The sequence below is a fragment of the Pleurodeles waltl genome, chromosome 6, assembly GCF_031143425.1.
Source record: "Pleurodeles waltl isolate 20211129_DDA chromosome 6, aPleWal1.hap1.20221129, whole genome shotgun sequence".
Classification (NCBI taxonomy): Eukaryota; Metazoa; Chordata; class Amphibia; order Caudata; family Salamandridae; genus Pleurodeles; species Pleurodeles waltl.
The window spans coordinates 817,525,728-817,539,453 of NC_090445.1; the positions used below are offsets into that span (position 1 = coordinate 817,525,728).

At 45.6% G+C, this 13,726-nt stretch overlaps 1 protein-coding gene across 1 annotated transcript in view; it reads right to left on the reverse strand.

The window, feature by feature from the left end:
* Window positions 1-13,726, reverse strand: part of CFAP58 (cilia and flagella associated protein 58) — a 371,939-nt gene that overhangs the window by 229,010 nt on the left and 129,203 nt on the right. Inside the window, exons 7-8 of the mRNA XM_069239433.1 lie at window positions 8,190-8,349; window positions 7,782-7,864 (exon numbers count right to left, since the gene is read on the reverse strand). Of these exons, the coding sequence (XP_069095534.1) occupies window positions 7,782-7,864; window positions 8,190-8,349 (243 nt within the window). The remainder of the gene's footprint in view (window positions 1-7,781; window positions 7,865-8,189; window positions 8,350-13,726) is intronic.

Here is a 13,726-nt window from a genome sequence, read left to right on the forward strand (position 1 = left end):
GCTACTGCACCCGTCGCACACCTTCCACTCCGCCGGCTCCATTCGGAGCCGGCTTCATCGTGGAAGGTTGTTTCCCACTGAGCTGGCGGGCGGCCTTTTGGCGGTCGCCCGCCAGCCCAGTGGGAAACCCAGAATGACCGCTGCGGTCTTTTGACCGCGGTACGGTCTTCTGGTGGTCCCAGCCAGGCCGGCGGCTACTGCCGCCGGCCGGGGTCAGAATGACCCCCTAAGAGACTTAACTAGGGTTTGCTGGATTGGGAGGAATGCTATACATCGTTACCTTCGGTGGGAACCCCTGTCCTTGTGGTCTGTTCGCCACATGACCACCGGTAACAGTGACATTCATCCCACCCTACTGAACACATGAATACTGTCACTCATTTTCCAGGGCATATCTTCCACAAAAGGGCACAGAAAATGCTAAATAACCCCCACACACACAGCACAAAAGTTTCCCATGCATTTTGGCCATTCACTTTTCGTTACAAGGAAACAAACTCCTAAATTTTCAGATTGTTTGTCTGATCAAAAAAGCTTGCTGAGTGGGCACTTGAAATGTGGCACCTGCTCTGCAAACTTCACTCCTTTGAATCACAGCTGCCATTCCAATGGTTTCCTTCAAAGCAAAGAGGAACCAGATAGGCGGGTAGGGATCTCTAGATAAGGCAGCTAGGGGGCAGAGGACAAGCCTTCCTTCAGTGAACTGCTGGGATGGCAAGATGCCCGACAAGGATCAAATAAGTCTCTAACTGTTTCAAACCATTTTCACACTCAACCTTCAAGAACAATGACAACACATAAATAAAAGCACACTTTAATGGAAGGGTTTGTTTTTGTCATTAAATTTGAAACTGTTTTTTGTTTACTTTTACATATTTCTCTAGATGTTACATTTTCACCACTGATTTGAAACATTTCTAAGTAGATGCTTGAAAAATATTTTACATATTTTTCCTCACATTTAGACAGACTCTAAACAAGCCTGTTTCTCCTCCTCCCCCTTATGCCCAGACAGAGCACTTTGCGGAGTTGGTCTGCCAGTGGGCACTCACAGATACCTAGCGGTCAGTGCAGCCACACACCTGAGTCTATTCACTCTGTTGAGCAGCGTGCGACCTCTACATGCGCCTTGACCATATTCTATGCTCTACTTCCATTCTCAACTAGGTCAGACACGCCCATTTCCTAGGCTGTATCATTTCTGACCATGGCACATACATAACCGATGCAGCATGGAACGCCCCAGTCCCTCTGGTGCCCTCGTGCCATCTCTCCCACGAAACCCTAGAAGACCAGACATTCCACAAATCTCAAGAATTACATATCAGACCATACATTAAAGAAAACCAAGCCACTTCTTCCAGCAGGGCAATCGAATGGGACGCCTTTAAGTTTGTCAAAAGGGGGGCATGCCTACAGGAAGTAGTGGGGATCTGCAGGGTACTCGATAGAGTGATCGAAGAATCTGAGAAACTTAATTACACACTAGAAAAAGCCACAACACGGGACACCTCCAAAGGCCCCACATTAACTGAGGCTAAAACTTAACGAGCTGGGCTCCTGGAGTGGCAAAGCTGCTTCAATCTGAATGCCTACATAGCCAAAACACACTTGGAGGGAGACAGATCCGGCCACCTCCTTGCATGGCTGGTTCACCACAGTACCCACTTGGGCCCGATCCTGGAGATATCCTCACCCCTGTAGATACAATGTGACATCCTAGATGAACTCTTCACACATTACTCTTCCATATGCATAGCAGCCACTTCTGCTGACGTGGTCAGTAACTTTCTAGCAGGACTACCGCTCCCCCACATCCTCCCCTGCTGCCAGACAAGAAATTGAAGCCTACATCACAGTCCCAGAAATTAAACAGGCTGTTCGAGCCCTAGCCAGAAATAAAACCTCAGGCCTTGATGGGTCACCGTTAGAATATTAAACCACCTTCACCACACTCCTCTCACACAGACTAGCAGAGATGTTTAACGAAACCTTGCGGGTTAGAACGTTATCCACGTCCTTATGGGAGTCCCTTCTAGTGTCCATACTGAAGCCGGAAAGGGATCTGACCCTCTTGGCATCATACAGACCAATAGCCATCCTTGGTCCACATTACCAAATCTTTAAGAAGATCCTAGCCAACAGATATGCTCAGATATTACCTGCCCTAGTTCACCCAGACCAAAATGGGGTTGTCCCTCAGTGTTGCACGTCTCAAAACATTCACCATCTGTTTCATAAGAAAGATCAGGCCCGCAGGTGGTTCTGATATGCAGCTTGCTTGATATTGGATCTCAAGAAGGTTTCAACACTCTCACATGGGATTATCTCTTCCAAGTGTTAATGCAATGCGGATAGGTAGACACCTCCCAATGTACACCAAACTGTTACACACCAACCTCACTTCCAGGGTCCACCAGGGCAGGCTTATCTCAACACCATTTTCTCTAGGAAGATGCACTAGGCAGGAATGCCCCAATTCCACATTTTATTTGCACTACCTATGGAACCCCTTGCCACCAGGCTCCACCTGCAGGGCAAGGCATAGTGGATCCCCCTGGATGGTATGACCCACGCAATATTCATGTATGTGAACGACCTACTTCTCTACATTCACGACATACCCTCAGACTTCTCCCCTATGCACAGTATGCTTCCGATGTTTGCACAGGTGGCCGGTCTCCAGATCAACTGTGCCAAGTCGTGTGTGTACCTGCTAGGTTGAACATAGCTCTGCTCAAGGTGCGGTGAAGGGGAACTTTATTGAACTGGAGAGGCAATACAGTTTGATACCTTAGAGTTTGCTTCTACCACTCCCCAACTGACCTGTATGAACCAGAGAGTCCTTTGTGCCCTTAAATCACAGATACAATTGTGGAAAACTCCGCCCTTAGCTGCAAAAGGAAAAATAGCCCTATCCAAAATGACAATTTTGCCCAGGCTAGTCTATTATTATGTCAATGACCCTGATAACCCCCCAAGGTGCTTTTTCTTGGACCTGAGCACTATGGGAGTTTGGTTTGGGAAACAATTACTATTTTATCATGCTGAAAAAACTGCAACTGCCAGTCAGCAGGGGTGGACTCAGAGCCCTATCGTTCGAGGCTTACTACTTATCTGCCAAATTGCAATGGGTCTCACTGTGGTTAGTGGGCCAATTTCTGGGAGAAACATGCAATGGGTCTGGACCCTTTATACAATCTGTGCTCTGGGGCTTCTTTTTTCCCCACAGTTGCCTCTCAGGCCCCACAGTCACTGCAAGTCATGATTGCCTGCAAATGCCAGGCTAAGGTATCCTGTCTCACACCCAACATCCCACCATATGCCCCTGCACTCCCCTTGCAAGTCCTTCCTGGCTTCCTCGGAACTCAGCTGCTGGCCTGAGGAGCTGGCTTGAACAATCATTCATCACAGCAGGCAACCTCTTTACAGACGGTCACCTCCTTTCTTTTAAATTAACGTATTTCTGACTATACTCCCTAGGGGGCAGTATCTAACATAGCAGCAACTACACCATACATGTTATATCCTCTGGTCCACACAGGACGAGGAACCCCAAACACACTCCATCATACAGAGACTACGTCACATGGGGAAGAGATGGCACCTTATAACATGGCGGTACAAAGCCTTAAGGGAGCACGCAGGGATCTAACGGATGGCAAAACAGGGCAAATGGGAAGATGATTATCAGACATGCACTTCAAGACACTGAATGGGACCAGGCTTTGGAATCTTCCTGAGTTTCTCAAAAAGCATAAAATTCACAATTCTAGACAGGGCTTGCCTGATGCCAGAACAACTCATTCACTACTTCCCTAATGCACACCTTAGCTACCCATGCTTCCACAGGCCTTCATCTAACCTGCTGCATAGGCTGTGGTCTTGCTCGGCCCTGTCAGCCTATTGGCATTTAGTACATAAACGTACAAGTTACTTACCTTCGGTAACGATATATCTGGTAGAGACATATTCTACTTGCAGATTCCTCCCCTCACTGTGAACTGATTTCTAGGGGCAGGAACTTCCCCTTAAGGGCCCTAGTTTTGGCGCACCACTGTCAGGGTTCTTCATGGCTCTGCGCCACTAGCGTCAAAAGACATGAAAAGAAACTGACGTCAGTGCGCGGGTGTGGCACCTATATACATCTGCGACATCATCACAGCGACCAGGACGCCAACAACGCCCGCAGAGTCGACCGAAGCCACCAGATGGCGCGCAGAGGTACTGCTCGAAGAAATATCTCCGGGTCCAGACTGACGCCTTGGGAAATTCAAAGGTAAGGAATCTGCAACTAGAAGTCTCAATGAGATGTGTTGCATGAATTTGCAGGGCTCACTGGCATCAGCATACGGGAGGTCTTGGCCCTTGGAAATTTAAAGTGTAGGAAATGCCAATAGATGAGAGCATGCTTTGCTGGCCTCACTTACCTACTTGCTAAAAGAGTCCTCACCCTGCAGTGGACAGCAGATCAAGCCCCATCAGGGGCTGCCTGACACAGAGCACTAGTCATTTTGGAGGGCCGAGGACGAGGCCCTGCGTTATACAAGCGGCACCTTTGCAACAGGCTAATTTCTATGACCAGGGATGCACTCCTAGATCACTTCCTGCAACTCACTCGGAATGATGATCTACCCCCCTATGATCCCTGGTATGCAAATTTCTACGGGCATCCTCCTGTACCAGGCCGCACATCATAGGCTTCTCCTGTTGTGTAGCTTCTCCTCATCATCATCACCTGTGGCGGCTGTGGACCTACCCTGTCATTTATTCAGCCCCCAATGCCAATCGCTGTGCAGTTGCGTCCCTGATCCATCCTTCGTACACAACACTTGTGCCCCCACCTGAGTCCGGATCATCATATTCCTTACCTAGTTCGGGTACACTCCCTCAGTTAGCTGGATAAATTCATACGCCAGTACCTACTGAACACGCACACAATTTTACTCCAATACTGAACTGTCCTAATGGCTGTATTACCCAATTCACTGCTTATTGCATATTTGATCATTAAGTAGCTACAAGCACTGTGGCCAGGCTCTGTATACGTGAATAATAGGCACAATATACAATACTATCTTTGTTTTTATATGAAAATCCCAAGAAAAACAGTTTAAAAAAATATTTTGAGACAAGAAGTGCTCTGCAAGAGAGATCATTACTGGCCTGCCTGTACTGGGAAAATATGGTTGCTTGATGTGCATCGTGCTCAGATGATGTTGCCTGCAGATAAGGCATACATGTCTCTGTGCTCAGGCGGGTGAGGAGGGAAGCTTGCTGCTGCTGAAGCCTAGATTAAGCCAAGACCCTCAGACTCGACGCGTGCCTCTTGAGATAATATGGTTGACCTTGTACATAGTTGCCTAGGGTCCAATCACTGCAAGGAAAATACAACAAATCCCTGAGGATGGAGCATTCAAGAACAACTGGTAACGTCTCCATCTCCAATCCCAGTACACCTGTTGACTTAAAGCAATTCAGATTCGTAGATGGACTTATTTATAGGACTAAAGATCCTGGTGCTGTTGACACCAGGATAAAAGTGTAAGCACAGCTAATTACAAGGAAGAAGCATGAGTACGACTCATCAAAAAAATAGACTCATGACACTTGTCCTTAAAGCAAGAGTTCAAAGTGTTGCAGCCATGAGTAGTCAAAATATGTACTTAGTTAACACTGCACCTGTGATGTCTGTAATATGACCTGGATGCCTGTTATACATGTATGTAGTTGGATGGATGTGTCATGTGGGGGAAACACAGTTATTGATACTTGTGTAGATACATGTGTGCACGTATGAATGAAAGCTCCATTACTGGTTCAAGGGAATGTATTCAATGGCACATATGTCTGCATGACTATAGCTGCTTAGCTAGATCACAGATGATGTTATGTTCTGTAGAGCCCCAAGCAAGGTACATGTTGGGAGACCCAAACAGGAGCTCAAAAATATATCTATCCTCAGGAAGGAAGGACGAAGTAAGAGTTATGCTACTGCATAGTACAGAATGATTGACAGGGATTGCTGTAATCTGGTTGGTGTGGTCTGCAGAATGTAATTTTTATGTAAAGGTGTGGATGCCTCCAAAGAAGGCTAGTTGAGATCCGATCTCAGAGAAGATAAGGGTATGGTATGTGTTGGGGGGCTGCTCAAGGGGTAGCACTGGGGAGCCTTGGCACTGCCAAGTCTGGCATAAGTGGAAATAAAACGAACTCCCTTCATAGTGGCCATATTCTTGAGCCATGCCCCACGTAAAGGATGTGCTGGGCCACTAGAGACACAAGGGCTGCATAGTATAGCAGTCAGTCAAGTCCAAGTCACTGTCTGGCTGATTGCCCGGCACCAGCCCTCTGGGAGCATGTGGTCAGCAGGCTGAAGGTACAAGGGATGGAAATAGTTTCTGAAACGACCTAATAATTCTTGTGTCGGCACTAATTGTGGTTCATAACTGTAGGGTGGCCAACCGAGCTGGGAGAGTTTATGACATGGCACAGGGTGTAATCCCAAAAGACTAAAACCTTCTCACGGCATTGACTCACAGCGATCGACACAAGCATTGCGCTTTTTGAAAAAGAATTCAAGGCAAAGCAAATATTTAGTTGAACGTGAAGGGATTCAGGAGCGGCTGTCCTCAAACCAGCTCACACATACTTGTTGACACTTAACCATTTACTTCCATTCAGACCCAGAGTAGGTTGTAGACACTTCTGTGTATTTAGCGCCTGGAGGTGTTGATGGCCATTATGCTGGGTTTTCAGTAACATTATTTCGTGTGTGTGAATGTGAGCCACAAGGGTTGGGTTGGCAAGGTACCAAATGTTTCTGTGGTTTCCTTAGAAAGTGCTTGATAACCGGCCTTCCAGAAAACCATGAACTTGAGACTAGGTAGGGTAATTCACTACTGGAACGGGGCATACATAAAAAAAAAATCAGCCTACGATACCTGGACAACAGTGTACATAATGTCATTGTACCCGAGTGGGACTCACATGGATGGCTTTCTGCACTCTGCTGACAAGGATGGATGCACTATGACTTTTCATGGTAATGTTGGTTTAAATACTCGTAGCACATGGCCCAGAATTGCAGGCTACGAAAATGATTGGGAATACACAAAACAAGTATTTTTATGGGTGTTTCCAAACTGTAAACGTTTTTCTGCCCTGGAATTCCTACTACCCACTCTTTGAAAAAGATGTACTCGTACAGAAAAGAATGTGCTATTAAATCATTTTACCAGCGTAAAACCATATTTTGCCATACTGAAATATGACCTTACTCTTAAAAAAGGGTACATTTAACTAAATATACAAGAAGCTTTCTGAATAAAGCCCTGCATTTTAAGGTGAACTCACAGACGCAAAATGTATTGTACATCTGTCCAACAATTCTTACTAAGGGAATCCTGCTCATCTTTAAGTGCTAAATCTGTAACGACCATGCCTTCCGTACAGATTGCTTTATACTGTTCAAAAGTAAGAACTATTAACATATTCTTGGAGAAACACAATAACTGCAACACAAAAATGAGACCCAGGCCATTATCGAATACCTACTCTTGGGCCATGATCTCCAAGGCATACCCTTATGAGTCACTGAGGACCCTTTACTGCCTCCTGGCAAAGGGATACAGTGTGCATGCTCTCTTCTTTAATTAGTTACTTGCTCGGAATAAACTTTGAATCTGCTATCTGCAGTGGCTTTCTCCAGTTTCCTATGGTTACTGTGTCTCCTAGGCAACAGATGTATCCAGCAGGCAGCGTTAGAAGAATGGACTCACCTTATTCAGCATGTCTCTCTCTCGCACAAGCTCCTCTATGGCCTTCCTATCCAGCTCTGCGTGCTTTTTAGCAGTGTCCAGCCCTGAAGTACAAAACACAAGCTGGACCTTAGAACCGGAAAACTAACACCGCACGTTCATGTCAATTTTATAAACTACAAACAGAGACGAAACCCATTTTCAAAGTGAATATATACTACATCTCATGACACCAGGCTTCAGACCTTTCTGCTGGGCACTGCACAGAACTCTTATGTTCAACTTGGTTGGCCCCTCCCCTTATCCTATCCTTCCAGTTCCTCTTGCCTCCTAGTCCAGCGAGCTCCACCCAGCACATCCCTCCAGCCCAGTCAGTGTAAGCACGTAGCAAATGCTCAATAAACAGAAACACGATGAAGGTATTCCTACCCCTCTCGAGGCCAGTGATTTGATTTTTTAAAGTCTCCCTCTGATGTTCCACGTCAATCTTCTGCTCCTCCAGCAGGCGGTACTTCCTCTGGATTGCTTCCCTCAATTTGGAAAGCTTGGCGATCTCCTGACGCATTACGTTCACTTCTTCTTCTTTGGTCTGTAATCATAAAAATGAGCAAAATCAGAAACGACGTCAACGATAATTCCTTTCGTTATTTTTGCTACAAACACAAGGTTAAAAATACTTGATAGATACTAGATTGTACATATTCATTTTCAGCTGTCAATTAAGATTAAACATTGAGTCTTTGTAAATAACGGTAAAAACATATTCAAAATCATAATATTGTTCACCGTTTAAATTTAGAACAATAATAGAACAAAGTAATAGGGTTTTCATGTCCCCTATAATACAGGAACTGAAAAGGAGGTAAACGTCATTCAGACAGTACTGTCAACAAAGAAGCCGATCAGCACTGGCAACAATCAAGTTACTGAACAGTACTCTTGCTACGGGCCCACACACCATCACCATTATTCAGGGCCGGATGCAGGAAGGCATTTACCGGTCGCAAACGCCGAGAATCGGTAACTCACAGGATTTGCAACCATTAAAATGCTAACTGACATTTACAGAACCCATTTCGCAATTTAGTAATCGAATCACTATATTTGTTTATAAATGCATTATGAATCGCTACCTGGAAGATGCGAGTTTGGGCCGCCCCTTCCAAATAGCAATTCGTAATACAATGTATCCATGTTTTGTGACCAAAATCCAGTTGAAAAAACATTAAGAACTTACCTACTCACAAGTTGGGGTGGTGACCCTTTCACAAAGAGGAAGGGGTCTCCCTATAAGAATCTTTTCTAGGCCTTAGGTGAACATGCCTTTCATCAGCTGCTAAAATGTATGAGAACTATTTGAAGCATGATCGATCAATATATGTTGAGCCACACCACACCTATTCACGCCTAAACGTGCATTGCTTGTTTCAAGTTGAATACGTATATATTGGCAGCTCTCCTACATTTGATCTGTCCTGGTCCACATTCAAAAAAATATATTAAATAAAAATGCGTCTTTAGAACACGTGCTAACAAGAGACTGGACTAAATACTCTTGGCCCTCTCAGAATGACTGTCCTACCTATGAACAGATATCCTTCAGGGAGTCCTAGGAACCCAGATTGAAGATTATATCAATGCCTGACTGGTTCAGGAAACCTATGAGCTGTCCACCATTTCTTCCTGAATAACACAGCTAACAGTCGACAGTAGTGTTGGATTTAGCACCTGTCTCTGTAAACGCTTGGGAACGTATTATCTTTGTTGAGGTGCAGGGGTATGTGGAGAAGTCTAGTATCATGCAAGCGCTACTAAATGACATTCCTCTCCTGCTTCAGTTATCCAGCCTTTCCTCTCTTAGGTGCCCTTCCCAGCACTCCCTATCATTTGTGCCACTGGCTCACTCCAATTACACTGAATAACTGAGAAAATGTCTGCTGCAATAGGGTAATTTTCACGGACTGCCCGTAATTTAGCCCTACCGTCTGTTGTCCGTGATGAAAGGCGTAACGGACAGCATTTGTCCGTAATTTTAGCCTTTCAGCTAAAGGACAAAATGTAATTAGGACAGATCAGTTTGTCCAGCTGGATTAAAAGGCAGGGAGTCTAGTGTGCTCTGAGAGAGGGAGGGGCAGACAGATAAGAAACAGGCCTTCTTGCCAGGGTGTCTCCTGCCCTAAAGAAATCCAACTGTGCACAACTGGTGAATCTGCAAATGCAAAAGGGCTTGGAAGCCTCTATTGACTTTAATCAAAAGAGTTACTTGAAGCTTTTAGAGAGATGAGCTGTGGAGTGTGTGGTTTTAATGAACTGTTATAAAACGTGTTTGCACTAGGTATAGTCTGTATATTATTGAAATCTGAAATCTGTATTTTAGAAGGACTTTTTTTAACCTAAATGTCTATGTGCATTTTGTAGCAGCCTATATTACGATGTGTGTAATGCATGTTTAAAATAAGGACCTACACATTCACAGTGCTTTTAGGGACCTCGATATCTCATAGCACTAACAAACATTGGCGAAGCCAATGGGTCTCGCCTACACAAGTTATTGGCTTTGCCAATGTGTTTTAGCAATGTTATACACCAGAGTGGCTGCTGTTCAGCATGGCTAAAAGTTAGTGGCATAGAGGAAAGTGGCGGGAAGTGGCTCAGGGTGGAATGGCAAAGAGTGGAGTAGAGTGTTGTGAGTCGAGTGGCAGAGTGTGTCATGTTTAGGAAAGGCATACTGTGGAGACGCGTAGAATGGCATTTAGTGGGGTGGCATACAATGGAGTTGACTGATGTAGAGTGCATTGGTGTAGAGTGTTGCAGAATATAGTGGTGTAGAGTGAAGTGGCATTGAATGCAGCGGCATATAGTTCAGTGGTGTACAATGTAGTGTCATAGAATGCAGAGGCATAGATTAGAGTGGTTCATAGTAGAGTGCAATGGTGCAGAGTGGAGTGGTGCAGAGTGGGTGGCATAAAGTGCAGCGGCGTAGTGTAGAGTGGCGTACAATAGAGTGGCAGAGTGTGCAGTAGTATGGAGTGGTGTATAGTGCAGTAGCGTAGAGTGCAGCATAGACTTGATTGCCATAGAGTGCAGTGGTGTAGAGTGATGCACAGTAGAGTAGCATAGAGTGTGCAGAGTAGAGTATAGTGCTGTACAGTGCAGTGGCATAGAGTGGAGTGATGCAGAGTAGAGTGGAATGGTGTAGAGTGTATTAGCGTAGAATGCAGTAGTACTGAGTAGAGTGGTGTAGAGTACAGTGGCAGAGTGTGCACTGTTGCAGAGTAGAGTGTCTGTGCAGTGGTGTAGAGTGGAGTGGTGGCATAGGAGCAGTGACGTAGGGTACAGTGGTGCAGAGTAGAGTGCAGTGCGATACAGTGCAGTTGTTTAGAGTACATTGGCATAGACTGACGTGATTTAGAGTGCAGTGGCATACAGTGGCATGAGGCAGAGTAGAGTGGCATACAACAGAGTGGCAGAGAGTGCAGTAGTGTAGAGTGGTGCAGTGGCACAGAGTGCAGAGTAGACTTGAGTGGCATAGAGTGCAGTGGCACAGAGTGGCGCAGAGTGGAGTAGTGTAGAGTGGTGCAGTGCACAGTAGGATATAGTGCTGCAGAGTGCAGTGGCTTAGAGTGAAGTAGAGTAGAGTGATAAAGAGTGCAGGGGCATAGAGTGCAATGGTGTAGAGTGTACTGACATAGAATGCAGTAGTACAGAGTAGATTGGTGTAGAGTACAGTGGCGGAGAGTGCAATGTTGGAGAGTAGAGTGTCAGTGCAGTGGTGTGGAGTAGAGTGGCATAGAGAGCAATGGCGTAGAGTATAGTGGTGCAGAGTAGAGTGCACTGGTGTATAATGCAGTTGTTTAGAGTGCAGTGGAGTAGAGTGCAGTGGCATAGAGTAGAATGCTTCAGAGTAGAGTGCAGTGGCACAGAGTGGAGAGGTGCAGGGTAGAGTGGAGTTGTGCAGAGTGGCACAGAGTGTGATGCCATAGAATAAAGTGGTGTAGAGTGTCATGGCATAGAGCGCAGTGGTGCAGAGTAGATTAGAGTGACATACAGTGTACTGATGTGGAGTGCATGGGGCATAGATTTGAGTGTTACAGAATAAAGTGCACTAGCATAGAGTGTATTGGCATAGAGTGCAGTGGAGTACAGTGCAGTGCTGCAGAGTGGCTTAGAGTGGGGTTGTGCAGAGTAGATTGGCGTTGCCTAGACTGGAGTGCTATAGCGTGCAGAGACACAGAGCACAGTGGTGTAGAGAGGCCTAAAGTGCATTGGCATAGAGTAGAGTGGTACAGAGTAGAGTAGAGAGGCGTAGTGGGAAGTGCCGTAGAGTGAAGTGGAGAAGAGTGCAGTGCCCCAGAATGTAGTGGCATGGAGTGGTGTAAAGTGGAGTAGTGCAGAGTAGGGTGCAGTGGTGTGGAGCGGTGCAGAGTAGAGTGGAGTGGAGTATTCAGCAAGATTGTTGCATAAATCCTCTCACTTTCAAGTCAGAGAAAGAAAAGTAAACACTAAATTCCCACCGAAGACAGAGCCTGACACTTGACCTTGTTCTTTGAATGCACAGCAATGTGATGAGATAAGAACAAGATTTACAGGCCTGTTTACAGAGTGGAGTACTCAGAAGGATACTGTCAATAAGGTTTGGGCAAGGGAAGGGGCAAACTGAAGCTGGATAGCCTAAAACAAATAAAGCCAGCAAATTGAGAGCAACAAAATGTGAGTTACAAACCACAAAGCCAATGGTAAGCAACAGGTGGAATGCATTCCCAAGGAAGCTCTGTGAATGTACTTAAAGTGACAGCAGTGGGATACTTTGAGGGGAAATTCCAGTATTTTAGTACAGCCTGTATCTTGCAGAGGTTTGGCCACATCAATCTCATAAGTAGTATGACGAGAAGACCTGGAGTGGTCTCCATGTTGCAGGAAAGGTCTGTACACCTATTTGATCAGTTTGCTGCCAGTCTCTATGGTGTAGAGCTTCTGACACACCTCATGTATGGTTAGTGCTAGGTGGCAGACATGAAATAGGACATTTAATGATTGTTTAAGGTGGCTGTAAGTAAGACGTTGACTGGGGTGAAGATGGCAGTCTGCCACAAGGGTTTGGAAATTTAGTAGCTCGCCATCCAGAAAAAAATCCCCAATTTTAAGATGGCTGCAGCATGCCACTGACAGATTTGCTCTGAGCAAAGCCGACCTGTGGGAGTGGGAAGGCCTAGCAAAGGTAGTGCAGGAGCACAGAGTTTCTGCGCGTCAGTGAGTTTACAGGTTCTAGCAAGGCAAGAGAAAGCTGTGCATGATAATCCCAGATGGTGATCTGCAGAATGGTCAGGAGGAAACAATGAGCAGTGCAGTAAGCCCTCCCTAAAAGTCTTTACGGATAAACCCCATCTCATGCAGGGGGGACGGGCAGACAGCCAGCGAGCCCCCCACTGGACCTGTGCAGCTAAACAATAGCGTTTTAAGTCCAGAAGGCCTAATCTACCCGCAGTCAGGGGTGGTTTTATAGTGGAAGGAGTTACCCGACGGCACCCCAGTAACTAGATTAGCTGTATGGCACGTCTGAAGAAGGAATGAAGGACGAGCAGGGGAAGGTTTACAAAATAATACTAACAATGGGGTAGCACACCATGTTCACTAGTGCCACATGGCCCACTACAGAAAGCAGAAGAGAAGACCAAAAAGCAAACTGGGCCCGGAGGGACCGTGACGCTCTGCTGAGATTTCCATCCTGCAAATTAGTGGGGAAATGGTAGATATTGATCCATAGGTAAAAAACTCAGACCTCAGTTCAATCTGAGGTCTAATTGTATATGAAATTGAAAACAGTACCATATGTTAAAGCAAAACTAATTACATTGGAAAATCGTTCTCAAGTCATTACATTTTGTTTGTGCAATTTACATCCCAAATATTTTGAAGATTCTATGTGAACTTGACACTTAGGTATAACCCAGATCACTGGTTTGGCT